At 42.5% G+C, this 27,939-nt stretch overlaps 1 protein-coding gene across 1 annotated transcript; it reads right to left on the bottom strand.

Annotated features, from left to right (window-relative positions):
• Window positions 1-1,028: 1,028 nt before the first annotated feature.
• b4galnt3b (beta-1,4-N-acetyl-galactosaminyl transferase 3b) lies at window positions 1,029-25,996 on the bottom strand. The gene is made up of 20 exons (XM_079500473.1): window positions 25,618-25,996; window positions 19,647-19,699; window positions 19,286-19,369; window positions 17,176-17,271; window positions 16,704-16,794; window positions 15,616-15,716; window positions 15,248-15,315; window positions 9,978-10,056; window positions 9,766-9,832; window positions 8,880-9,014; window positions 7,705-7,814; window positions 6,864-6,964; window positions 6,106-6,173; window positions 4,414-5,677; window positions 4,036-4,295; window positions 3,563-3,716; window positions 3,185-3,257; window positions 2,918-3,071; window positions 2,310-2,436; window positions 1,029-1,161 (listed from the first exon to the last, which is right to left on the bottom strand). Exons 1-20 carry the CDS (start codon window positions 25,745-25,747, stop codon window positions 1,044-1,046), a joined length of 3,333 nt encoding a protein of 1,110 aa, XP_079356599.1. The 5' UTR covers window positions 25,748-25,996; the 3' UTR covers window positions 1,029-1,043.
• Window positions 25,997-27,939: the final 1,943 nt, after the last annotated feature.

Here is a 27,939-nt window from a genome sequence, read left to right as displayed (position 1 = left end):
ACGGCATCTTATTGTTATCTGATTAAGGTCTATCTGTCTTAATCCAACTGTCATCATTGTCAACACCTCAAGGTGTCCATAATATCTCGCTGTGCAGTGCGATGCTGTTCTTCCAGTCTAACAGGGCAAAACTTTAGTCCATGTTTTGCAGAAGGCACAATTAACTTCGAGTTCTGATGTAAAGACATGGAAATCCTCAGTCGGGAGAGCCGAGGTATGTCTACACTACAGTATTTTTTCTCATTTAGAGTAACATAAAAAACAACCCTATTGTCATAGGAGTAATAAATATAAGGCTTCCATCATTTATGATATATGACACAATTCATACATAACAATGAAATAGACATAATGGTAATTATGTCGACAAGACCTAAAAATCTCAGTTCTCCAGTTTCAGTTTCAGGTTGGTTGGAGTGTATATATCTATCTTCAGTATGTGCTTGTGCTTGTGCTTGTGCTTGTGTGTGTGTGTGTGTGTGTGTGTGTGTGTGTGTGTGTGTGTGTGTGTGTGTGTGTGTGTGTGTGTGTGTGTGTGTGTGTGTGTGTGTGTGTAAGCGAGCAATAGCAGTACTGTAGGTATCTGGCGTCTTGGAGAGTATATTTCTTTGGATGAATGATACAGCAGCATTTAGTGCACATCCTCACAGCTCCACTCAGCAAGAGTTCGCAGTAGTATCGTCAGACACAGCACTGTGTAGTCGATGGCAAATATCTGCCAGTACTTTAATAGTACTCAGTAGTACATCCAGAGTTACATTGGTAACGTCTTGACGGTCTTGCACAAATTAATCTCAGCATAGCAGTGACGGTTAGTCAGTAGTATCTTCTATGCGTTCAACACTATGTTTTCCACTTGCGGCTGGAGCCGCCATCTCGGAGAACTCAACGGACTGGAGACAACATCCGATCCCGCATTCTCAGTCGGTCCAGAGGCATTACCGTCAATTAGAATGGTAGGGTTTCCTTTTTTCCATTTTCTTTTTTAAAGTGCTCTGTTCACCGTGGCCATGGCAATGGTCAAGGTAGACACGAATGCAGGGTTACCTGGAGTCGGAGTCGGACTGTGTGCGCCGGTTCCACATTCCACGCTTGGAGTGGTAGTGATGAAAGAAGTTCCTCAGGAAGATCCTCTCAACCTCCAAACCCGACTGGAGAAGCCTAGAGTGAGAGAGAGTTCTGATCAGCTGGTCCCAACCATGGCATTTTACTTGAAGGATTAAAATTGTCATACAAATAATTGCAATTAAAGCTGCTATAAGCAATAATATGTCAACATTTTAATGACCTTTTTCAATTTTATTTTTTGACACTAAAAACGCCCCTAAAAATGTAGTCTCCACACATCTAGGGGCCACAATCTGCATTCAAATATGTTCCTAGAAGCTTTGTCATTGGTCGAAAAAAAACCCGGTCGAAATGACTAACCAATCAGGAAGTAGACAGGCAAATCGACCAATGACAAAGCATAATATGGACTGAAGTAATAAACGCGGGTCATGTTTGCATGTTTGAAATTGTAACAGCACAAATCAATAATATATCAATATTCCGGAATTAACCTGCGGGCCGCATTAAAGGAGAATTCCATACTAGAAGGCTTTCTTACCTTTATTTGTAGTTGTTACGTCCCCACCAAAGATGTCCAGGTGTTATTTTGTGCAAAAGCGTTATTGGCTATTTCCCCTACCATAAGCCCGCAATGAATTGCATTGAATTGCATTGAATTGAATGGGGCTATGGGGTGTTCAAAAATATATATTTTTTTATATATCCTCTCTTCATAATGTAAATAGTATCCCAAGCGGCACACTTTACTACTTATTTCGATGGAAATAAGCAAATTAGCACAAAAACCCAACCCCCATTGAGGGCTTATATTAGGGGAAATAGCCAATAATGCACTTTTGCACAAAATAACACCTGGACGTCTTTGTTGGGGATGTAACAACTACAAATAAAGGTAATGCCTTCTAGCATGGAATTCTCGTGGTGGCGATTATCTCAAATAATTGCGATTAGGCGATTATGTAACTATTGTGACAGGCCTATTGTTTCAATCCACTTCATCAGTAGTTGTAGATCACATGTACGCCTGCTGCTAATGAACGGCTGCATCACACCCAGAGCATTCTGTCCCGTGCCTCCCCTATGTTGTATCACTCCCAGCTTTGCCCCCGTCGATGCTCAATCCCTTTTCAAAACACAGACTAATACAGGCAACATGTAATGAACTAATGGAATGAAAAAAAACAACTCAAAACTATATCCGGTGTGTTGCATTGCATTCAAATATCCAGGCCCTTTACCTGTCCAGTAACTCCCAGTCCTCTCCTCCCCAGCGGTCCGTGAACTCCCTGGTGTTCATGCCTCCGGCGGCATCTAAATCGGTCTTGTAGAGCCCCAGCAGGCCAAAGCCATTGACTTCCCAGTAACCTGCAACATGATGCTTTTTATAAGTGTGTGCACTTACTGTATGTAGTGCAGTGGTTCTCAAACTTCTTCATGTCATGGACCGCCAAATTAATGTATTTGGCCACACACTGAAAATATTTTGTGTCATGGACCCCCATACAAGATTTGTGTCGTTAATTATGTATATATATATATATATATATATATATATATATATGTATGTGTATATACACACACACACACACACACACACACACACACACACACACACACACACACACACACACACACACACACACACACACACACACACACACACACACACACACACACACACACACACACACACACACACACACACACACACACACACACAGGAGTAATTAAAGTGATTTAGCTGGGGACGCCTTAGAACCCCCTCAAGGGGGATGCACACTTTGAGAAACACTGAATAGTGAGATGCTGCACGCAGTATTAGTATTCTCATGGCGTGTGTCAGTACCTCGGGGCTGCCTCGGTGTAGCACCACAGTCCAGTCTCATCACTATGGGGGCAAAGGCCAAGTGGCCCTCCACACAGTGTTTCCTGATGGTGTCTATGATAGAGGGAGGAAAGTGGATGTGCAGGTCGCACAGAAACACAATGCTGTGGTCTTCCTATAAGACAGAGGGAGAGACGGAGGGTAGGTATAGGGATGAAATACAATGTATCTCGTGTCAGTGCTTGATTAAAGGCCCAGGTTTGATGCCTGTAATGATGTGACACTCACAGTGATGAGGTTGATGCCTGCCTGTAGCCCAGCAGAGCGCTCAAAGTTCCCGCTCAGCTTCACATACTGGTGCCTGGAAGAGCACCCGTCAAACGCGCACACACACACACACACACACACACACACACACACACACACACACACACACACACACACACACACACACACACACACACACACACACACACACACACACACACACACACACACACACACACACACACACACACACACACACACACACACACACACACACACACACACACACACACACACACACACACACACACACACACACACAGTCTCTCAGTCAGTCATATGGATATAGGTGATGCATATACGCTAAACTGATTCGAAGACAAATCCAACAAATAGTACCTAGGGAGTGTGGAGGCTTGCAGAGCTTGCTCCACGTCCATATCTGTGCTGTTGTAGTCGGTGATGATGAGGTTAAAGTTGGCGTCTCCTGTCTCTCTGTACAAAGTCTCCATGTCTACGATCAGCTGCTTTACCCAGCGGGCCTGGTTCTTCACTGAGACACATGTGGGGGAAAATAATCCTTATGTTAAAAAAAACCTGATAATAAGTCAGTAAAGAGAAGGACACAAAAAACATCTCTGAATCTTAACAGAGATACAGACTGGGTAGTTCAGTGACTGGAAAGGTTGAACCTTCGAGTGTTAGTAGAGCTTACTTTGTATGTGTGTTCCTTTTATTGTGTTATATAATAGTGTTTTCTTTGTTTTTATAAATTTAAGTCATTCATTCTAAAAAGCAAAGTTTCCCCAGTGTATTGAATTGCAAATCAACTAAAACAAATGTGTGCACAAGTGTGTGTGTGTGTATATTACCTGGCACTATGAAATGCACGGTAGCAAGAGGGTTCCAATGAAGGCCCACCGGGTTACAGAGTACCGTTTCGGGGACAGAGCGCTTAAGCATGAACTCCCTGGAGCGCTTCCTTTTGCGGCGAATCAGAACGTAGATGTAGCGCGACAGACGGAGCAGCTGGCCATTCAGGTCCTTCAGCTCCAGCTCCAGGAGGTACCGGTTGCCCTGGACCGCGTCGGCTCTCTTCTCCACATTAATGACCCGAACAAGAGAGAACCGCCTGGAAGGAGAGAGGAACACAAATGGCTACTGTTTGCAAGTCCATAGAAAAGACATGCTGCCCACGAATAAAATTATGTTTCTTAAAGACATATTTAGTGACGGAAAAAAGCACGTACCCGTGGTGCTTGAGGTTGAGTTTCTCCATGAAGGCGTTGACGAGGAGTTGAACTTCGCTGGAGGAAAGGATGATGTTGCCCGAGACATTGCAGCGGAGGTCTATCCAATCGGACCGCAGCGACTGTAGATCCAGGTGGTTGACATGAAAGGTCTGCCTCCAGTTGACCGTGGGGTCAAACACCGGAGGAGGTGAAATCTCGTAGTTCTCCATCTCCTCCTCATCGCCTCCATCGATCTCTCTTCCAGTGTCCCACACAGGGTCTTTCTCGCCCTCCCTGCCATTCTTCTTTCTCGCCTCTCCCTTCTTGTCTGACTCCTCCTCCTCCTCTCCTCCGGTGTCCAGCCATTCTCTGGCCACGACTCTGTCCTTGGTGGTCATTCTAGCTTTGTGGATGGCATTGTCCCTCTCCAGCGGTAAAGGCACGTTCAGCTGCATCTCCAGCTCCCTGAGGTTCATCCGGTTCACTTCCTCCTGCTGGTTCGGCTGTAGTTTCGGTGTAGAGGTGGAGTTCCTGGTGACGGCTGGCTGGAGTTCTATAGTCCGGTTCATGTAGCTCCGTTGCTGGTTGACTGTGCCCTTGTTGGGGAAGGAATCAACCTGGTCTGGCACTTGGGTTTGTACGTATTTCGGCCTCTGCACTTGGTTGTCTTCACTTCCTTGTACAGGCTTCTGGGTGAGACTCTGTTCAGAATGCACCTGGGGCTGCTGTGACGGGTCCGTGGGGCTTTCTTTTACCCGGGCGTGCCCTCCCACTTCTGGTCTGGGTCGCTCCTTCTCCACCGGTGGCCCTGAGTTCCTCTGTTTTGGTCTGACATCTGTCACCCCTTGCCTGACCTTCCGTCTCTTGATCGGTCTACGTGCTGCTGGTTGTTTGATCTGTACTGCTGGCAACACCTGCTTCTCTAGCGCCCAGTCTTTCCCATTCTGTTCCCGGAGCCTGTTGGGTACCAAGGTTACCACTGCGGATGCCTTTTTCTCCAGTCGGAGATCTGAGACATCTCCTCTCTTCAGGCTTATGCCTCTTCCCTTCTTCCTCTTACGTGAGCGTGTATTAGAAGTGTTCTTGTTTGCACCTACGGCTCCCTGTTCGCCTAAAGAGAAGAGCTTGCGCTTGCGATTCCGGATATAGTCATCATAGTCGTCGCCGTAGTCTTGCAGAATGCCGTCGTCCAACGCCGGCCGCGGTTTGGCTGCGTCACCACGGGGGATCACTTCCCCCTCTTCATCTTCTTCCAGCATGTCATTGCGCTGGAAACCAAAATCTAAATTTCAACAGATTTGGCAAGGGTGCCAGAGAGCGAGAGACAGAGGGAGGGATTGTGTGTGTGAGAGAGTTAGAGAGAGTTAGAGAGTTAGAGAGAGAGAGAGAGAGAGAGAGAGAGAGAGAGAGGTTGTGCTATATTAGCGTTTTTGTGTTTGGTTGGAATGTTGACATTTTCTATTTGCAGAGGAGGGGACTATGGTTATTGTAGTCTACCATAACTACTACATATGAGATACATTTTTTTGCACATTTAAAACTGTAGACATTTCTATGTTTCTAATGATATGAATGAAATGATAATAATTATCTATTAAACAAATACAAAAAATGTCAGTTAATATTTCTGCAATTTAATGAACCTGTAAAAGTATGGACTATGGATGAGAAGCCTACCGGTATGCTGTGTTGGCTTTGTGTGCTGCCTACCCATAACTCTGTCCTCTGTCTCCAGCCTTTCTGGATGGTCCAGTCTTATGTATCTAGAGAATCCATATCTGGAGAAAGACAACAGTAAACTGGTTTGACTTTGTAAAAATTACATTGGAGCAGTTCTATATGCCTGAGGTTCGAAAATAAAAATATACATCATTATACAGAAAATCAATAACGGCATTCTTATCAATTATAATTTACTCATAAGTCAACATAAGCTAGATAATTATTGTAAGGATATCTTAAGTGCATCTTTTTTTATAGAATGTAAATAATATAGAAATAGAAACTATACCAGCCTTTTGCACAGCAGAACCTCTGTACTATGTAATCTCTCAAGAACAGATAATAGACAGGTGCTGTTATTTCCTTTTTTTGCAGATGGGTTCCCAACTTCCCAGCCACAGTTCCCAGATTACTGTACATGTGATCAAGCAGCACCCTCTATTGGCAAAACTAGGAATAACTGCACACAGTGCACAGCCATCTTTGCCCTTACTGTATATCAGTGCTGTGAACTGGTTCCCAGCCAGGACTCAAATTTCATTTAGACTACGAAAACAGTAACCAACATAATAAATCACACACTATGCCTCTGCCCCAGAATATGAACTACCTCACTCACTCACAGCCATGGATGGCTAATAAACAATGATTGTGCGCTCTCAAACATACAAATGTTTATCATAATAACTCTTAGGACATTGTTATCCTTGCACCCTCCACCCACTCCCCCCTGACTGAGGAATCACCTCTCCAGGTAGTAAGGGCTCTCGTGGTAGAAGCAGCTGTTCTCCGTCTCCATGTGCGTGAGTCGGGTGTAGTCATTTGGGTAAATGTAGGACATGTGGATCTGGGTAAAAAAGCAAAACAAAACAAAAAACAGAATAGAATCAACACACTATAATACATAATTGATACATGACACTAGTGGATAATACAAAGAGATGAGCCCTAAGTGGCCGTGTAATACGAGCTAGGTGTTCTGCTCATGAGGATTAGCCTGTGACAACAAAAGGGAACAAAGGCCCAGGATGTAAACATTGAGATTCAGGGTACTGTACAGGTAAAAGAGAAAGCAGCAGGGTGTGGTATCCTCATGAGGTTATTGAAACCAGAAATAATTCAACTTGTTCTGAGGTCATTTAACATATTTAAAACATATTCAGGGTTAGGGTGAGCGCATAAGGTTAGCATTAGTTTAGTCTCAGCTAGTTAAAGGCGAATTCCGCCCAAGCCGTTTTCTTACTGTAATATGATGATGATAATCCATTGATCACTGAAAAAAACAAACAAAAAAAAAACAACAACTCCATGCACGGCCGGTCAAATGCTAGATCTCTTCTTCAATCGCACGAAAAGTATTATTTTATCTTTCCATCTGTTGTTGTGGGGAATAACTTGTGGCCATATTGCTTCCTGCTTATGCTTTACGTCGTTATATATATAAATATTTTTCTTTTTTTCGCCACTAACAGGGGTTCATATACATTATCATCACAATTCTGTAAAAAAAACGGGATTGTGCGGAACTCTCATTTAAGGGCAGGCCCAGGGAGTAAAGTTGAACAGTGGTTTAAGAAGAGTACTTACGAACTGCAATCCCTGGTACCGCATAAGAGGGAAGCCTTTGATGATGTAACTGGGATTGTAGGAGCAGTCAGGCAACACGCCTTGTAGGTACTTGTTTTTGATGAAGGGAACTGCACACACAACAAAACACAAACAGAGAAGAGATGATTGCATGCATTTAAGCGAGCACGTTGCATGCTTTAACCACAAAGTGTTTGTCTGTGTAGATACCTCTCTTACACTGTGGTTTATTTTCTCTTCCTGTCTGTCTGTCTGTCTGTCTGTCACTCTCTTGACTGGCTCTCTTGTAGTGAGCCTGTGGTACTGTACGAGTTTCAGTGTTTGATTTATTTATAGTGCAACATCACTACAAGGGGTCTCAAAGACAACCTACCGGTAATCACTTTTTTTTCCTTTATTTTGGTGGAGCCTGTTTTTTATTGATAGATTTACAGTATAGTCTAGTAGCCAGCCCATAGAGCCCCATTGTGAACCCGGACATGTTGAGTACACCAAGGTTTTATGTTAGAAATGTTTAGTATGGATCCCCAGCATGTAGAAACTGCCGGATGCTAACTTGCATATGTTGAACAATTTTCCTAATTGGCATAATATATAAAACTAATGCTTGGAATGGATTCAGCGTCATGAAAACCCCCTAGTTTGACACATCACATGCTAGATAAAGCATGATGAAATTTTGAATATTTTGCCTTCTATAGGTTGTTAATGGTATGGTCACATATTATGCCAATTATGAAAATTGCTCAACATATGCAAGTTAGCATCCGGCAGTTTCTACATGCTGGGGACCCATACTAAACATTTCTAACATAAAACCTTGTTGTACTCAACATGTCCGGGTTCACTTTTTGGCTACTAGGCTAGTAGGTTGACAGGAAATGAGGAGAGAGATGGGGGGTGACACGCAGCAAAGGTCGTCGGGAGCGTGAGTCGAACCCGCAACGCGCTGTCAGGTGCCCAGATGGCTATGGCAGCCGCCCGGGGCCAAAGCTAATCACATTTGACTGCGAGTTGGTTCCTACACCTTTAGTGCACGATGGAGAACTGTAGTTGTACCGGTATTTTTATTTGTCTTTTGTATGCCTATAAACTCACTGCCAGCCAATCTGTCACTGTAAAGTGTGGTAGTTGTAGCAGACGTAGCAGAACAACACTTCAGAACATGGCCTTACCGTGGTAGAAGGTATCTCGAGGGTCATCCTTCAGCATGTCAGCCTCGACGCCGAGTGGCCCGCCCAGAGTAGACGTGTGACTGGCAGCTGTCTGAGGTATGTGTGCCACGTCGCTCATCAACAAGGCAGTCTCGTCTGTGGGAAGAAGCCACAGGGTTATCATGAGGCCAAGAGACTTGGCACAGACTGAGCCACAAAACCAACCATTGGCATGCCTCTGGTACTGAAAGATTGGCAGTTAAGGCTGATATCCGACTTTGGATACAATACTATCACACACCTCCTCCATGACAGCAGGAACTGATCTGATTACTTATAGCAGGTAATAGTTATAATAATAATAGGTGACCTGATTTTGAATAGCAGTGCCAGGAACGAACGCTCTAGATTTCTAGGAAACACATGGACATGGGTGATCACATTTCAAATAGGAACCAACACTTGTGGGTGTGTCAGCATGTGAAAAACTATGTTTCTCACAAATGTTGTGGTTAATTATGGGTAAACCACTTCGGCTTGTGTTGTGACAATGCAACATTGAACACGATGGGCCCTATTTTCATCAGTAACTTACCCCTTATCCCTTTGCCTTTTTTTGACTATTTTGAAAAATATTTTAAAATTATTCAACTAGCCGATCTACATCAACATGTTGTGAGCTTGTAGATCAGCTATTTGAACTATTCAAAAACGTTTGTCAAAATAAAAAATAAAAAAATAAAAAAGGCAAAGAAGTTAAGGGGTAAGGCACTGGCGAAAATAGGGCCCCTAGTGTAGTAATAACTGATATATGGTCTGAAATCAAAATATGTTGACAACTTGACATACTGGGCTCAGTTTAATTTAAACCAGCACAACCTTGAACCTTGCATGTGTGTGTACTTACTAGTGTAGAGAGAGATGTGCTTGGATTCAATAACCATAAACCTCAGACCATCATGTTTGAGATGCCACTGTGTAAACAAAAACAAATACGAGGGTTACACTTGTACACTCTCACAGTTAAATCAACACCAAGGATTACAGTACAGTCGCTGCAACAGTAATTGCATGATGAGGGGAAGCAAGGAATATGATGCAGTTGTCTGAAATACTCACAGCTACTGCCACGTGGTCTGTCCCTCGGTCATTCTGTTTGAGAATCACTTCAAAGAAGTACCTCTTCTGGGCAGACAGCCTGTTGGTGGGCAATATTAGTTAAGTTAATATGAGCTCTGCAAATGACATGTTTTATTATAACATGGTCACTGAAAATACTCATTTGGCTGGCAGGTGTCTGTTAATGTCTGATATCAGGATACCTCAAACACGGTCCCAGTCAACAGTTTAATCACTGTTCTAAACCAACGTTCATGATACATTAAACGGCATGTCACCATAGCAAACTGTAACAGTTGTTAATTGGACTAAGAAGTGGTTGCCACGACAACACAGCTTTTGTTTGCTGCTCTTCTCAATTGTTAAAGTGTAAAGCCTCTCTTTTTTTAGCCCCAGATCGGTCGGTCAGTCCATCCACCCAACACAAACAGATGACTGGATTGCCATGCAATGTGTGCACCGCCACCTTCTTGCTCTGCAGAGGATGAATGCTACTAGTTTTGCTCTCTCCATGGCCAGTGACGCTTGCACCACCCTCGGCTCAAACGTTTCATTTGCACACTAGAAAAATAGAATCAACACTTGTGTGCCTTTTATCATGATGATGATGTATGGTGATGATGTATTTGATTTGCCACATGTATTGATACAGGACGTCACAGGGGAAAGAGACATACACACATGACGTCATGGGAGGGCAGAAATGCACACAAAGCCACAGGTTGGAGCGGTTAGCACCACTCAAAAAAATGTTTGATACTTTTTGAGTGGTGCAAACCACTCCAACAACCAGCTTAGTTTGTTTGTATCCATGTTTGTGTGTACCTGTACGTGGGGCCCACAAGAATGGTTACCATGGTTACTATGGTCACTGACATTACGTCAGACCACAGCTGATCAGGCTATATAAGACCTTGCACCACTCAGTTCACACGGGTGTGATTTTTTTGAAATAATTCACTTTAATAAAATGTGATAACGGAAGCCAATGGGGCTCAGATCAGACTGAATCCTTATATGGAGTCATATACATCATAGATACATCATAAATATGTCATAGATGATAGGCTGGCCACATGAAGGCTGAGAACCACATAAGAGCCACAACTGAATGTTCCCACATGAATACAGAGATCCACATTATTCAATTTAGTAGCAATTACAATTCTGATTCAAAGCTTGTTTAAACCAGTTGGCACATGGTTGGCAGACAGAAGGCGTAGGCAGTGGCACAAAGGTTTGCTTCTGCTGCACTCAACAGGCCCACGCTCAACTTTACGACTATTGACAATCACATGCCAGTGACTGAGATTGCAGGGGGGGGGGGGACGTTTTTTCTGTCTCTTCTCCCAACACTTTCTCACCAGAGCACAGAAAACATTAAAGCGGTAGTTTACCCCAAAAATGACTTGAAGGACAAAGACAAAGGGAAAACTATTTGAAAAACTATATATAAACAAACATAATTGCTTGGGTATTACACTGCTCCCTGGCTGCACATTATTAATACTACAGTCAGTTATCCTACTTGCAATAATATTCATTAGATTCATCTCCCTGTTTTATGCGACAGAACACTCCTCTACCTGTACCTCGTCAATGCTCCCCCCCCCCCCCCCCCCCCCCCTTCATAATGTCTATCTCAATAAAAACAACATACCGTGGAATGGCCTGGCCAACCTCATTTTGAGAAAAGAAAGGCAAATATAAACCCTGTAGGGTGCAACAGTTAATCAAACTAATTTATTATATTAAAAAATGAATAATCAATGTTAATTTAAAAGAATCAATTGGGGGGGGTGAACATTATTTTTTTTAGAAATGGCAACAATAGCAGATCTACAACGCTATTTTTGTGTGACACTGTTGTAAGATGAAGGCTTATTTGGTTAAAACAAATTATATAAAACAAGAATTGATGACATAGTCATAATTACCAGCTGCTTTATTATATCTGCAGAATTGTGGGTGAAATAACTAGTGTTACTAGTGGGTTGTTGCAACAGCTGGCTGCAATGCAATACTATCCCATTGGCTGAGAGGTCGACTAGAAGCAAAAAGTGTCTGGTTGCCTAGAGACGAGGCAGCCAATCAGAAAGATAGGTGACTACGGCACCTATAAGTTGCCACTAGGTGACTACGGCAGCCAATGCAATGATAAGTTGCCACTACCAACCTGATAGAAAGCAGACCAGCCTGCTTCGCAGCTGGTAAAAAAAAGTATTGCCATTAATATTGTTGCAATCCTTGGGCTATATTTTCCTCCATGCTAGACTCCTTATCCCTAAACTACTTTTTTTTATACCTATTTTGAAAAACATTTTTGAATAGTTAAAATAGCCAGTCTACAAGCTTACAACGTGTCGATGTACATCAGCTAGTAAGGTGAACTATTAAAAAAATGTCTGAAAATGCATGTTTTCCCTGCAGATTGTATTCACTGATTAGCCTTGCTAATTCTACTGCTTTGCTATTGAAAATAAGTGCCAGCAGAGAAACTCTATCTTTTCAGGGAATCTGAATAGAATTAACATATAACACCTTGGCAAATGTTCCCACAATGCCCTGACAATCTACTGAATTGTCAACGGCAGGACGTGAAGTTCTCAAACGGCACATCTGTACCCTTATTATTTTTTGTATATAGGTATTCAAAACATTGGTCACAGTAAATATCCTGTGTTAGTTAACCAGAGATCTTAGTGTTGAGCACATTCTCTTGCAACACTAACACATGATCCCCTCCTGGCTGTGTCACCAATCTGCCAGCTGAGGCCACAAACTTGTCCCTGAAACCTGCCTTCCCTCTCTACCACTTTCTCTCCAACACCTTGTCCAACTTTCCTGTCACTGTTGCCTGGTTTCACCTCACCTCTCTTCCTGGGGCCTGTTCCACGAAACTTGGATTAACTAATCCAGGATTTAGGCCAAAACCAGGCTTTTTAAATCCTGGTCTTTACAGCCTGGTTTATTCTGTTCCACTAAAGCCAAGCGAGGCTTAGAATGGGCGGATTTATCGAGCCAGGATCATAAAGCCTGGCTGAATGCAGAGCCTGGCTTTTTGTTTCTAGACCCATTTGGTGGAACACAGATTTACTGATCCTTCTTCTTCATGGGGTATTATGGCAGTTTGCATCATTAATAGTTGCATTACTGCCCCCTTCTGTATATCTCAGTATCATTACTAATCTATTCAAGACTTACTGATACAAGGACTTAAGCTTCTAAAATAAATACTGCTGCTGTAATTAAAGAGAGAACATACTCTCAACAGTGGATAGACTGAATGATTAACTACCCCAAAAATATAGTTTACATTTTACCACTACTATTAACTTAAAACAGAATTCTTAATATTGTAAGCATAATGATATTGTCGCATTGTGATATTTGGCCATAACTCCCTCCTCTGAGGGAGCTACCTTTGGGGAAGACTGTTGAACTGTGGGTCATGGGTTCAATAGTGGGTGAAACGTTACAATGGTAATATGTTGTAAAACAATGAGTAATGGTAATATTTAGTGGTTTTCACTTTTACAAAAAAAAATATATAATATAATATAATATAATATAATATAATATAATATAATATAATATAATATAATATAATATAATATAATATAATATAATATAATAATTCTTCTTAAACGTACACTTGCACGACAGCAAACCTATTCTGGGGAACATTCACCAAAAGCAGCTGATCTACAAGCTCACAAGCTGTCATGATGTTGTGCAGCCTATAGATTTTGTTTTTTTGATTTTATATAGTGCTTAAATTAGTCCTTTAACTCAGACCGATAAAAATAAGGCAACATAAACCTATAATAATTGAATAAGTGTGGAAAACATCATTGGTTTGTGATCAGTTTGACTGCTTAATGAACAGTAAAGACATCAGGATTAGGTTAAACCTGGCTGTTAGCCTGGTCCGGAGCAGGCTAAGTCCAAAGCATTAGTTTCCATGGTAACTAATGTAGCATCACTTTCATGAAACCGAATCAAGCCTCAAAATATCCAGGTTAACTGGTTAACTTAATCTGGCAAGATTAACCAGCTTTCATGAAACCGGTTAATCGCTGATCCAGGATATATTAAGCCAGGATATCTGTTAAATCCCGGTTTAATCTCTAATCCAAGTTTCGTGGAACGGGCCCCTGGTCTCCCTTCATTTCTATTTATCTCTCTCTCTCTCTCTCTCTCTCTCTCTCTCTCTCTCTCTCTCTCTCTCTCTCTCTCTCTCTCTCTCCATTTAGTGACAGGATTCCTCAAGCCGTCAGACTCAAGCCAACATCTTGTACAAGCATTTATCTTCGTCAAATTAGCACGAGTGTGTCTGTGGTAGTGTGTGTGCACGTGTGTGCCTGTGTATGTGTGTCTGTGTGTGTGTATGCGTGTGTGATGGCTCAGTGCCAAAATCAGAACATCAGGAAGGTATGACAATCTACCTCATTCATGTTGCCACTTGTCCTGCATTTCAAAGTACATATTTGGCCAGAACCACACAACATTATATGGATTCATCATATTTCATATTTCATCATATTTCCTCTCACTACCTTCTGGCCCCAAAACTGTGGAATGCACTTCCCGTTGCAATCAGAACTGCAGCATCACTCCCGATCTTCCGCCGTAGTCTGAAAACCCACCTTTTCAGACTCCATCATGGCCCATAGCACTTACCCTACCCCCTTAGACAGCACTTCTTAGACTTATATAGCATTTGAAACAGACTTATAGCATGTCATGTAGACAGCACAATAAGTGCATTGTATGTAGTCATAGCACTTCATAGTATATATGTACAGCATAGTATAGCACATATGTGTAGTTTATATGTATAGTGTCATTATATAGATATGTTCTAGTTATAGTTTATATGTATAGTGTCATTATATAGATATGTTCTAGTCACGGTCTTAGCTTACGCATGTTTCGCGATAAATGCATTTTGTTACATATGTGATGTATTCCCATGCTTTTTGTTCTTGCCTATTGTAAATCGCTCTGGATTAAGAGCGTCTGCTAAATGCCTAAATTGTAAATTGTAAATTGTACCCCTTTATATTACACTACCAATCTGGGAAACCATTTGGTAAAAAAATAATGATCTCAATAATCATCAGCCCCTATGAGCTTAATATCCAACTATCTAACAATCGTGCGGACAGATGTTCATTCCAAATAGAAATTCTGTCTTGAGAGATTACATATATAATTATATACAATGTTGAAGGCTAATCTGTAATTGACATGAACTGCAAACTCACAAAATTGGTGTAGAGGTTTGACTGGCATACTTCTCAAACTCGCCAGGGGCTGTCCATTCAGTGCCAGCCTAAAAAGGTACACACACACGCACACGCACACGCACACGCACACACACACACACACACACACACACACACACACACACACACACACACACACACACACACACACACACACACACACACACACACACACACACGTCGTTAATGGTGCCCAACGTCCTGGCAGCTAGGGATAGACAGATAAATATAACTATGCCACACCCTGCAGATAAAAGTGTTGATCCAAATACAAATATAATCAGATGCTGTCTGGCAGTGTACCAGTGTAGCAGTATTATGGATAGACTTGGAGGACATGCACATACCTTGCCCACCCAGGACAAGAGTTGCAAGTTCAGGGGGGAATCGTCGTGGCTGAGCCAGAACTCTGAGTTGTCATCCGAGCTCACAGCGAAAACAAACTCTCCTACAGACACAGTGAGAGATAGTGAGAGACAGTAAAGGACACAGACACAGACACAGACACAGACACAGACACAGACACAGACACAGACACAGTGAGAGATTGTGAGAGACAGTAAAGGACACAGACACAGACACAGACACAGTGAGAGATTGTGAGAGACAGTAAAGGACACAGACACAGGACACAGACACAGACACAGGACACAGACACAGACACAGACACAGTGAGAGATTGTGAGAGACAGTAAAGGGTGGTTTGAGCGACTGAAGCAATGACAGGGCAGATGTTTATGGGCCTTGTGTTGACACAAACCACTGTTTGTTTCAACACAATGAATACCGGTAGATCTGCCACTTCTGAGATTTGAGGAAGCAGTTTCTCTGTAATGTTTCCACATTCATTCATATTCTATATAGTAAACATATTAAGATAAGATCTTTATTGGGTCCACTGGGGAAATCGTGATATGAATTATTTCTAGAGGTGCTCCGATCGATCAGCCATCGGACTATTTTCTCTCCAAATGACTAGATCGGTGATCTGCAATTTAACTGATCTGGAGAAACTGATCTTTTATACCATTTCAGTGGTATAAAAGTCAATGAGATATATAGTATAATATCATTTTGCATCTTTGTGACAGGCCTAAACATTCTCCCCTTCCTTGCCACACACACACAGGAACAGTTTTAGGCTATATAATAGGCTATAATAAAATTGGAAATATTAAAAGTTTCCCGTTACACACAAGATCGGTATCGGCTGATCATGAGAAAAACAATCGGTGATCGGGATCGGTCCCAAAAAACCTGATCGTAGCACCTCTAATTATTTCAATAATGTATTGGTTTATCAACAATGCCAACAAACATCTTTGAATTGCATTGAACTGAAAGAAACATAGATTGGGAATGAAACATGTGGTGTATACTATGATGAGTGGAGCAGAAAAAAAGCAAACAAAAGAGAAGCAAGGAACCAAAGTACCATCGGTGTACGGATGCAGGTAGCCAAAGATCCTCAGGCCGTAGTTAGTCCACTGAGGAGAGACCGCCAACTTCTGCACCGTTGTTCTGGACTGGAGGATGGAAGAGGAAAACAGACAAAGTTTTATCATGAAGTCTGCTGCTCTGAGTGAAAATGTATCTCAAGGGACATCAGGATCTAGCATGTGGGTGCAGAATGCAGGTCCCAGCCAGCACAACAGTCTGTTTGTGTGAGCGTGAGCGTGTGTAAGAGGTGGGGCCGGTCAGAGTTCACAAGCAAGCTATGTTTCGCAGCAGGCACCAATCGTACTTAGCATTTCCCCCTGACAAATGGTAGTCTTATCTCTGAGCAATGTGTGTTCGTGACAGAGACAAATGTTATGCGTATGACTTCTATACCGTGTTGAAATGTGGGGAAATGTCTATTGTCTTCTAATGCAAACTGTGGCATGTCTGTGTTTGGTCTGACTCACGTGGGGGTACAGTGGGTAGTGCAGGTTGTTGCGAAGTTGAGCCGTAGAGCTGCCACACCAGTCCTCAAACACATGCAGGTTGGCCTGTCCCTGGAACTGCGAGACAAAAGGCATTAAAATAATAAGTATTAATAATAATTATTATTAGCTATCTATAAATTCCAGGAGTTTTGGAGTCTGTGTCCTTCTCATATCTCAAGAACCGTTCATCCAATCGTCTTCACACTTGCTCTAAAATCCCTTGCGTTCCAAATATTAAATGATTTCAAAGAGCTTACACAAGAAATTAGCTGTTTTGTGATATAAAGGGAAATTTAATAGTGAAGTAAGGTTCATAATATCACACACAAAAATCGAATAATTTGAAATAATAAGCAACAGAATAAAAAGGTACTTTAAGGTCATGAATAAATTGACAGAAACAGAATATGGGGTGAAACTGGACCCCACTACCCTGTTGCCATCCACACCACTCTCTTAAAAGGTCTCGAGGAAACACTGGACCATCCACACAGACCAAAACAAACAAACACTTGAATTTCAGGAGAAGCCCAGATGCCCTGTAAATCTACACCTCAGTGACTTGACTGTGTGTGTGTGTGTGTGTGTGTGTGTGTGTGTGCGCGCGCGCGTGTGTGTGTGTGTGCGTGCGTGCGTGCGTGGGTGCGTGCGTGCGTGCGTGCGTGCGTGCGCGCATGTGTGTGTGTTGATTGTAGGAGACCCAGAGCGGAGTTAGCCTGGGCACCATTTCATTTCGGTATATGATCCGGGCGGGAGCGGATGATATCGTTACGTCATGTTGTAGTATTGTTTTGTAGTCGACAGGCAGGAACAACAAACCCGAACTTCCTTTTCCCTCAAACCTATTTTTCTCAATAAAAGCTGCAGGCTACGAGAGCTTTTATTGTTATTCTTCCGGTTTGAGGGAAAAGGATGTTCGTGTTTGTAGTTCCTGCCTGTCGACTACAAAACAATACTACAACATGACGTAACGATATCCTCCGCTCCCGAGCGGATCATATACCAAAATGAAACAGAGACCAGGCTTTCCTCCGAGGTGGTGGAAAGCCTGGTGGGCGAGGTTAGAGCGGAGTAGGTCAGAGCCAAAGTTTGGTATAACCAGAGTTGTAGAGTGCCTCCAATTAACTGTTGTCATCACAAGCCAGTTAAGCATTAGGTAAACCGTGGCTCCAGTCCAAAACAGGGGGGTGAAGGGGAGGGCTGTAAATGATGACTAAGAAATCTTCACAGGCACTGAGGAGTGCAGCTGTAATTATTTAACAAGCCTTTCGCCTCACTATGCATCCGAAGCTTTCTGAGGATAGCTCAAAGGGCGCTTGTGTAACAAGATGAGGAACACCGTTTGGTGCCAGGTCTTGTACTGAGTCCTTAGTATTGAATCTTTTACTAAATGCAGGCATGGGGAACTATAAGCTGGATCTCTGAGCAGAATTGTATCAGTAATTTCATCAACAACACAATTAAAAATAGGGATGTATTTTACTAGCCTGGCATCGCCGCATATAAAATTTACATCACGTTATATCAAAAGTTTGATGCCTGACTTACCGGTAGTTGCATATTAAGAGCATATAACTTAAATCATGTATGCTGTTGGTTGATGTTTTTGTTTTATGTTTTTTGCTTTTCTCCTTGCATCACAATTAGTCATAATGCTGGGAGTAGGTTAAACTAGACTGGCTCTTTAAGGACAGAGACACACTTGTGACAACTGACAACCACCCTAAACATGAAACAAGAGGAGCTAGCAGCTAACATGAGCCCTGAGCAGGCCCTCTTAATATAGTGGAAACATGATGACTCCAATGCAGAGAAATAAATGCCGCTCCAGCACATACTAAGGATACACACAGACACAGAAGGGAACTGGGCAAGCCCGAACAGGTTATTTAGAGTTCAGCAGAGGTGAGACGAGCTGAGCTTTTGATGGCACACACACACACACACACACACACACACACACACACACACACACACACACACACACACACACACACACACACACACACACACACACACACACACACACACACACACACACACACACACACACACACACACACACACACACACACACACACACACACACCTCTGGTTTCCAAGCTTGTGGAGTATAGCTAGAACGCCAAGAAGCTGAATCCTCCCCTGAATCAGGTTGGTAGTCCCCTCCAGCCTGGAAAACACGCAAGCAAAACTCATGTATTTCATTGCATTGGAATGCACAACTTTTCAATGCATATGACAATAAACAATAAACTTACTGTTCATACTTTATGTATGTGTGCTATGTGTGTATGTTGTATGTCTGCTCTGATACAGATCTATTAACGTAACTTTATTGTGTTGATTCTCTCCAGCATACATACGAAAATAAATGATTGACATATACAGTATATTCCTTCTGATCTGATCATCTAATGTGATCTACTTCTTTCCCTGTCTATCCTTACCACTTCTGATGCGGGCCTCCTCCAGATGCTTCCTTCACGTGAAGAATTCACACCTTAGGATAACAGAAAACACTCAGTCAGAACTCAATCTGAAATTCCCGAATGCAGTGACGGTGCCGAGATAAAGTCAGTCTTTATTTGTAATGGTAGAGGGGAGTGATAAAATGGTGATGGTGATACGCTTGTGCTGATTTGTCAAATCAAATCAAACTTTATTTGTATAGCACATTTCCAACCAAGGTCGAACCAAAGTGCTTTACAAAGCATATAATATACAGACAGGCAAGAAAAGAGAAAGAAAATTAAAACAGAGGAAAACAAAAATAAGAGAAACAAGAAAATAAAACTATATAAATATATGCAGCACATGAAAGATATGCTGTGGGGGCCAGAGTAAACTAATGGGTCTTTGGTAAGGAGACTGGGTCTGGGTCCGGACACAGTGTTTGGTAAGGAGACTGGGTCCTGGTCCGGACACAGTCTTTGGTAAGGAGACTGGGTCTGGGTCCGGACACAGTCTTTGGTAAGGAGACTGGGTCTGGGTCCGGGTCCGGACACAGTCTTTGGTAAGGAGACTGGGTCCGGGTCCGGACACAGTCTTTGGTAAGGAGACTGGGTCCTGGTCCGGACACAGTCTTTGGTAAGGAGACTGGGTCTGGGTCCGGACAGTTCATAGAATGGCTGTGTACGAACAAGGCACGCCAGCAACACACCTTCTGTGTTCTGAGCCAACTCTCTCCCCAAACTGTTGGTGAATCCCAGCGGGACTATAGAAATTTGTTCGCTGCTTGGTTCTCATTGACAGTAATGTTAATCTGTTACCGTAAAATGTTGATCCGATGCCATTTTCTTGTGAATAAATAAGACGATATGTAAGCATTCACTGTTCACGCAACAACGAATGCATGGCTAATATATGAGGACCCCCTCGGAAACGAGTCGCTGCTACTCAAGGGGCCTATCCTCTTCTAATGAAATGTCAAAATAAATAAATAAATAAAATAAAATCCATATTTACATAGACTTTTCCTGCAGTGTGAAGTTCTGGGCATTTGCATTGCATTCTGATTTGTTTCTGATTTGCATGGTAGGTGAACAATCATAGTAAAATAAAGGGTTTAGAAAGGGAGAGGCTAGTCCTGCACAAACATATGACATAGCCTGGTAATGACTAATGACAAACTGGAGTCTCAAAATGCTACCAAAGAAAGGTTGGCCACCCTTCTGCTACACATCTAGTAAATAGTAAATACAGTAATACACAGACCTAAAGCCTTCAATGAATGATAATTGTCCTACCATCCTACTGAAATTATTTTTTTTCACATCACGTTCACGTGTCTATACTAGTGTGAAAGAATAGCCTACTAATGTGTCTCAATACTATACTGAGACCTACTTCATTGTTACAGATGCGGTCATCAACTCAACAATGATTACATGTTCAGCTTCAGCAGTAAAGCTACAGAAGTAATCAGTGGTCCATACTCCATAATATGCAATATATTTTGCATCTGCATACCATCCATCCATGTCCCTTCGTGTGACAGAAATGCAATTTTTCAGCACTTTGTGACTCTGATGTCTGTGAAAGGTGCATTTCATTTCATTTTTATCAAGTGACATGACACTTTTTTGACATACATTTATGTTTAATGTTCCACTGAACACACACACACACACACACACACACACACACACACACACACACACACACACACACACACACACACACACACACACACACACACACACACTGCATTATTTCCCACAGGAAAATCCATAATTTAGGTGGTCGACGCTCTCTGACAAATACATGGATCACTTATGCTATCTGGTAACCTCTTGAAACAACTAGTCCAGAAGAAAGAAGAAATGTGTAACAATTACAATCCAGTTCTGAATACTTTGGTTCAAATGAAATTCATGATGACAATCAAATAATAACTTTTTGCAGAAATGTATCAGCCTTCCTTCCATGGCTTTGGCTATAAAGTGCTACTGGAAACCGTGCACTGTTCTAAGCCTCTGTGCTGCACTGCTGCTGTCAGCAAGATGTAACCCAACTCACTCAGCCACGGCTACCTAGCCTGGGCTTAGTCTGTATGGCTGGAAAGTTTCTGCTATTCTTGAAATGGTATTGGCAGACATAGCCTGGCAGATCCTAAACCATACAGACACACACTGACTGTCAGGAGATACATAAGTTTACTTTTTTCAATTCCCTTCTGTCATTTTTTAAATTACACACTGCGCAATGCAGTTTCTAGCACAGCTGTGTGTGTGTGTGTGTGTGTGTGTGTGTGTGTGTGTGTGTGTGTGGAGTGCATATGAGAGTGTGTGTGCTATGGTTGAAACACCAAAGTACTGGTGGTCTGGAAGTCTGTCATTATCACATGGGTGGAGATCCTCAAATGTATACTCCCTTGTGACACAGGGCCAATTTTGGAAACACACAGTAATTCTAGAGCGGTGGTTGAGAAAAGGAAAAACAGAGATATTTTTAACTGAGAGGAGATTCATCGGGGTGGGTGAGGGTTGGAGATAGGTTGTAGTTGTAGGACTAATGACCAATGACTACTAGACTAGTCTAAACCAAGTAATGTCTAAACTAAGTACTGCACCTGATTCATCTCCCGCTCACACTGCTTCATTCCTCTCCTCTTCACCCACTTCATGCAACACTGTGTGGTGCTGACAGACAGTGCATGCAGCTTGGCTCACACAGCCAAAACCTGGGAGTTTAGTTCAAAATGTGTACACTACTAAATCAACAGACAATTTTACAGTGTAGTTAACTATACGAAAAAGTCCTTCTGCACACCTACAAAGGACAGGTGCGTCGGATGTAGTTAACCACATGGATGAACCCTAGCGTCCCTATTCTGGGCACAAGAGGCAATAATTCAGCCAAAATAGGCGAACTTTAGATAAAATAGGTGAATTACAATTCAAATTGTGCAAAAAATAGCCAATCTAGTAGCCAAACTAGTTCACAACGCAATGTAATGTAATGTAACTATATTCTCTTTTTGATATACCATGAAGTATATAGCTAGAGTGTTCAAGACTAAAGTGGTCAAATTTAGAATGAAATAGAAACATGAAAAGTCTGCAACCTAGGGGTTCTCAGATTACATTTAGTTTGAAAAATAGCCAATCTACAAGCTCAGAGCTATAGCTATTAAAAAAAGAAAAACCCCTTTCTTATATTATTTAAGAGTGTGGGTTAGCGCCCCAGCCTGTGTCCGCCGTGAGGAGGAAGCCCAAAAAACCCATGTGAGGCCTTTAGAAGGGCCATTAAAGCCACAAGTGGAGCCTGCGGCACCGTTTCCCTGCCGGTGGAGCCTGCAGAATCCACCACTCCCGAATGAAGTGTCTGGTGTTGGGAATCTGGTGCAACGCACAGGTCCTGGCTGCACCTGGTGAGGGCAGGAGTGGACCTGGTGAGGCGTAGGCGGTGCCCGGCCAGGAGTCAACCCACAGTGCCTAGTCCCTCCACGCGCCGGATGGCCCGCCCAGTAGTTCTGGAGCAGCGGATTGTGTGTCCCTGGTTTTTCCCTAATGGGAATGATCGAGGGTAGCTACTGGAATGTAAGTCGGGACTTGATCACCCCAGCTGGATCACCCGAGTAAGGGGTATGATGTTGCTAGACCTGGATACATCACTGAGGATACATCCCAGGTGCATCCATGCAATTCTTTTTTTTAGCACAGATAAACATTTTGAAAAATAACAAGCTCAGAGCTCGTAGATGAACTATAAAAAGAAAAACCCTTTTCTTATATTATTTAAGAAAAAGAAAACTGGACAATGTTTGACCAGTTTTTATAGTATTAGTTTGTTGATTACCTTTGATGCAGCAATGTCCTTTTTTCATTTATTTTCTTTCTTCCTTCTATTTAGGTATTAAAAAGGTCCAAAATCATGTGGGGATCTCCCTGGGGGATAGACCCACAGGTTGAGAACCACTGGCGTACGTACGTATCATGCACTGTATAGGACTATATGTTTTATCAGTGTCATCAAAGTAGAAAGTACGGTACAACACTACATGAGTAGAGTGAGAAAAAAAACAGTTCTTCAAGTGCAACTGGTTGAGAACTATGATTTACCTTAAAAATATGTTGGCACTAATCCATGTGTGTGGACTGAACCCTTTCCAAAAGGTAAATGATGTAACAGAGTAAGTAAATGCAAAAAAGGATGAGACCAAGGCAGTCTTGTGGAAAAGTGAATATAATGATGATGGTAGTAGTAGTAGTAATAATAATAATAATAATAATTATTATTATTATTATTAAGAAATAAGAAGAAGATGCCAGCACTCGGCCTGGGCCGTGGCTCAGTGGTCCAGGCACCTTGGCCGGTAGCCCAAGTGTGGCAGTGTGCCGCGGGTTCGACTCCCGATCCCGACGGCCTTTACTGCATGTCACCCCCCATCTCTCTCCCCATTTCCTGTCAGTCTACTGTCTGTCCCTCTATAAAAAATATCATGTGAAAAAGGACATATATTGAGTGCTGGCATTTTCTTCATTCTATTATGCATCATCGAGCCTGGCACCTACAGTATAAGGATTTGTTTCCCTAACCTGGAGTGTTCCAGGTTGTCTGCCTTGGCAGTACTCTTCACTTGTAAGTAAATACTGTACCTGCCACCTGGTCTGTGTTTACACACATTTTGAGAAAATACTAATACTAAATAATAATAATAATAATAATTATTATTATTATTATTATTATTATTATTATTGTTATTACTACTACTACTACTACTACTACCATCATCATTATTATGTCATTCGTTGGTATTCTACTTCTGCATTCCTGGAAACTAGACAGAGTTGACACACTTCTTTTACAAACTCTAAGCTTATATATAATACATACATACATACACACACGCACACGCGCGCGCGCACGCACGAGCGTGCGCGCGCACACACACACACACACACACACACACACACACACACCTCTCCTCTTTCCTTTTCTGGGGGTATGTAGAGTCTTGAGAAAAGCCTCATTGTGATGAGGGGGCTATAGGCCAGGAATGTGTGTGTGTGTGTGTGTGTGTGTGTGTGTGTGTGTGTGTGTGTGTGTGTGTGTGTGTGTGTGTGCGGATTGTGTGTAAATAGGTTAGGCCTGTAATGTAGGTCCTTAACAATGGCATGTGTTTACACGTCAGGCTCTGTTCTCAATGTAATACAGTATGTGTGTCAATGTGTGTTAGTGTGTGTGTGTGTGTGTGTGTGTGTGTGTGTGAGTGTGTGTGTGTGTGTGTGTGTGTCAATGTGTGTGTGTGCATCATGTTTTTGTTGTTTACTCAATCACACACACATGCACGCGAGCACAGTAGCACACGCACACACTCCGGACAATTTGTTGTCCCTTTGTTTAATGGCAGTGTGGTGTCATTTTGCTGTTCTACTGGGGTGTGAGAGGAATGGTAGGAGCCTAGGAGGTGTAGATGTGGCAGAGACTGGTGAGGACAGGAAGTTTGGAGAGACAGTGTGAATCTACACATCCTTCTGAGTGTAAAAACTTGTGATCTGACCCCATGGCCCCTTCCCCCATCAAAGTATCACTCTGACTCTCTCACACACACTCCCTCACACACACTCTCTCACACACACACACACACACACACACTGACACACACACACACACAGTATCCCCAAGGCTTCCGGATAAGCAACCAACCTGTTGCTTCACCTGTTAAGAGGCTATCATGTTTTCCACTGCGACTGCCTGCCGGCATCCACGTTGATATCATGTAACAGTACGATTATTCACAATCGCATCAAATATTATTAACATGGTGATTAAGCATTGCTTGAATATAATTCAGCAGACACATGCGTTGCTTATTGCTTAATAAGCAACGCATGTGTCTGTTGAATTATAAATAAAGCACACAAGCTGATGCTTGCTGGTCAGCGGCTGCTGCTGCTGGCCACCACAACTTACGGGTGTGTGTAGTAGTAGTCCGTGCAAACTCCTGGTACACGGCGAAAGCCCCAAACACCAGAATTGCCACAAAGAGGAGCCATTTGCCACTGCGTCGTAGTTTCTTCAGGGGGAAAAACGAGGTGATCATTTTCGTTCTGCAGCAGCGAGATCTCCGGGCGCATTCATTCGGGTGGCCGCTTTGTCACGCAGGACGGACCGACGAGTGGAACCCGTATCCCGCTACTCTGGTAATGTGGGCGCAAAACCTGTAGCTCTCATCGCTGCACAAGTAATCCTTCTTCCATCGTGAAAAAGTGGTAAATCCAAACGAAACACCCTCCGATCATCTAAAACTTTGAACGGGGTTTGCCAGAAGGATCGAGCCTTGTCGTCCTGCCACCGCAATGACCCATGCACTCGTCTCGCCTCAGCGCACAGGCGGCACAAACAAGTGAATAAGCTGCAGCAGTGCCCAGAGGAATCACTCACCCTTCTTTCTCCCCCTCTCTCTGTCGAGGGACTGAGGAGCTTTAGGCTTTAGAGGAGGGGTTAGACATGGCCGCACCCATTACCACCAGCCATTACAACTGATTTACCTTGTAACAGGTAAAAGGGAGAGCTTGGTCTTAATTCCGAGCCATTGTTATTCAATATTCAACCGGGCCCCACTTCACCCGTCCCATTTGGCAGTAACTTGATATAGCTGATTTGTTTTCACACGGTGTGTCTGTGTCATACTGTACACTGTATGACAGTATGGAAATGAGTCATACACACAAGAAGAAGTGGTGCTGTGGTGGTGGTGATGATGTGGGAACTTGTAGGTTGGAGGAAGTCTGACATGAATCTAGTCTAGTCCTTGACCTTTACTGTAGACCTATGCAATGCTTACAGTAAGGGGCCAATGGCTAGATTAATTTCTGTCACGATGCTTGCAAAGCAATGAAAGAATCAACTTGTCTGATTAGGCTATATGACTCAGTATATGACTCAGTATATGACTCAGTTTTTTAAAGTTATTGTATACTTTCATTATGGTCTGACTGTTGGATAATTTTGATGTATTAATAGACTAAGCTGTGTTTTTCCACAAAACCTTTAGGCACATGTTATGACATAGATATTAAGTTGTAAATCATAATCTCATCTCATATTCAATAACTCAGATCAAACTAGGCCTATCTGGGTTTTTTTTAACCCATAGCCTGCATGCCATAGCCTACATTTTGCAACATGATCATCATCAGCAGCTCCACACAGCATATTGCCATTAGTCAACACCATTGTCGTTCAATTGTATATCCTTCTGTATGCATTAATGTCATCAGACATCAGATATAGTCCCCATGCCCATTCAGTTTTATTAAAATGTAGTCTGTAAGCAGACAACTCACTGCTATAACAACATCTGTGTATAATGAATTTTCGTCACATACCCAGCCAATTATTTACCCCGGGTGGGGCGGGGCAGAGAGTGATCATAACTAAATAATATCATTGGCCCTATAGGACTGATACAGCAGCTGACCAATAAGTGCAAGCTAAATGTGTGAATGAGTGCCATGCTGTCAAACATGTCAACACAACTGTGGGGGGTGTGGTAGAATCCACAACTTGGGAGACACTGACATTTTTACTGGCACAAAAATGAACCAAAACAGAGCAGAGGACAGGAACCTTTGAGAGTTCACAGCATGGTTGCATTCCAACATAGTCTGGTGGAAGTTGTAGTCCCCATGGATATATTCTTCACTTACATTTGTGTAATCCACAAGATAAACAAATGTTGATGTTCCCAACTCAAAATAAAGGGTAGTGGGTCGCACACACCAAGACTGCAGTTCAAATAGTTTATTTCATATTTGAAACAGATGGACAAACGTTTCGGCTATCCAGCCTTCATCAGTGTCACATCAGTGTCTTCATCAGTGTCACACTGATGAGGCTGGATAGCTGAAACGTTTGTCCATCTGTTTCAATTTGATATGTTTTGAACGGGTGGTGCACCTATAGTCAGAGCGCGGTGGTCATATGAAGATTGATGTTCCCAACTCAAACTATTGTCAATTGTCCAATGAAAACTGAAAAGTAGCCTTTGTACATATATAGAGACAAATGATTTTTGCATGAGGAGGAATTGATTGAGAGGGTTATTGTCATGATTTGAAAAATATTTAAAAGGTACATATAATCACATCACTGTATAATTACATCATGATCTGTCTACATTACAAACTATATGATCCACATACTCTGGAATCAAGGTAAATTAACTCAATAAGTCAAAATAACAATGAAAGTTCTACTATATTCATCTAGCATGATAAGCCGTAAGCAATA

The sequence above is a fragment of the Electrona antarctica genome (assembly GCF_951216825.1).
Source record: "Electrona antarctica genome assembly, chromosome: 5".
NCBI lineage: Eukaryota > Metazoa > Chordata > Actinopteri > Myctophiformes > Myctophidae > Electrona > Electrona antarctica.
This window is presented reverse-complemented; position numbering and strand designations above follow the sequence as displayed.

Coding starts and splice junctions, on each gene's coding strand:
- b4galnt3b (XM_079500473.1), bottom strand. CDS start 25,747: ATGATCACCTCGTTTTTCCCCCTGAAGAAACTACGACGCAGTGGCAAA. Junction 9,015..9,765: donor GCACATCTCTCTCTACACTA/GTAAGTACACAC, acceptor TTCTTCCCACAG/ACGAGACTGCCTTGTTGATG. Junction 3,258..3,562: donor CAAGCCTCCACACTCCCTAG/GTACTATTTGTT, acceptor GTGCTCTTCCAG/GCACCAGTATGTGAAGCTGA.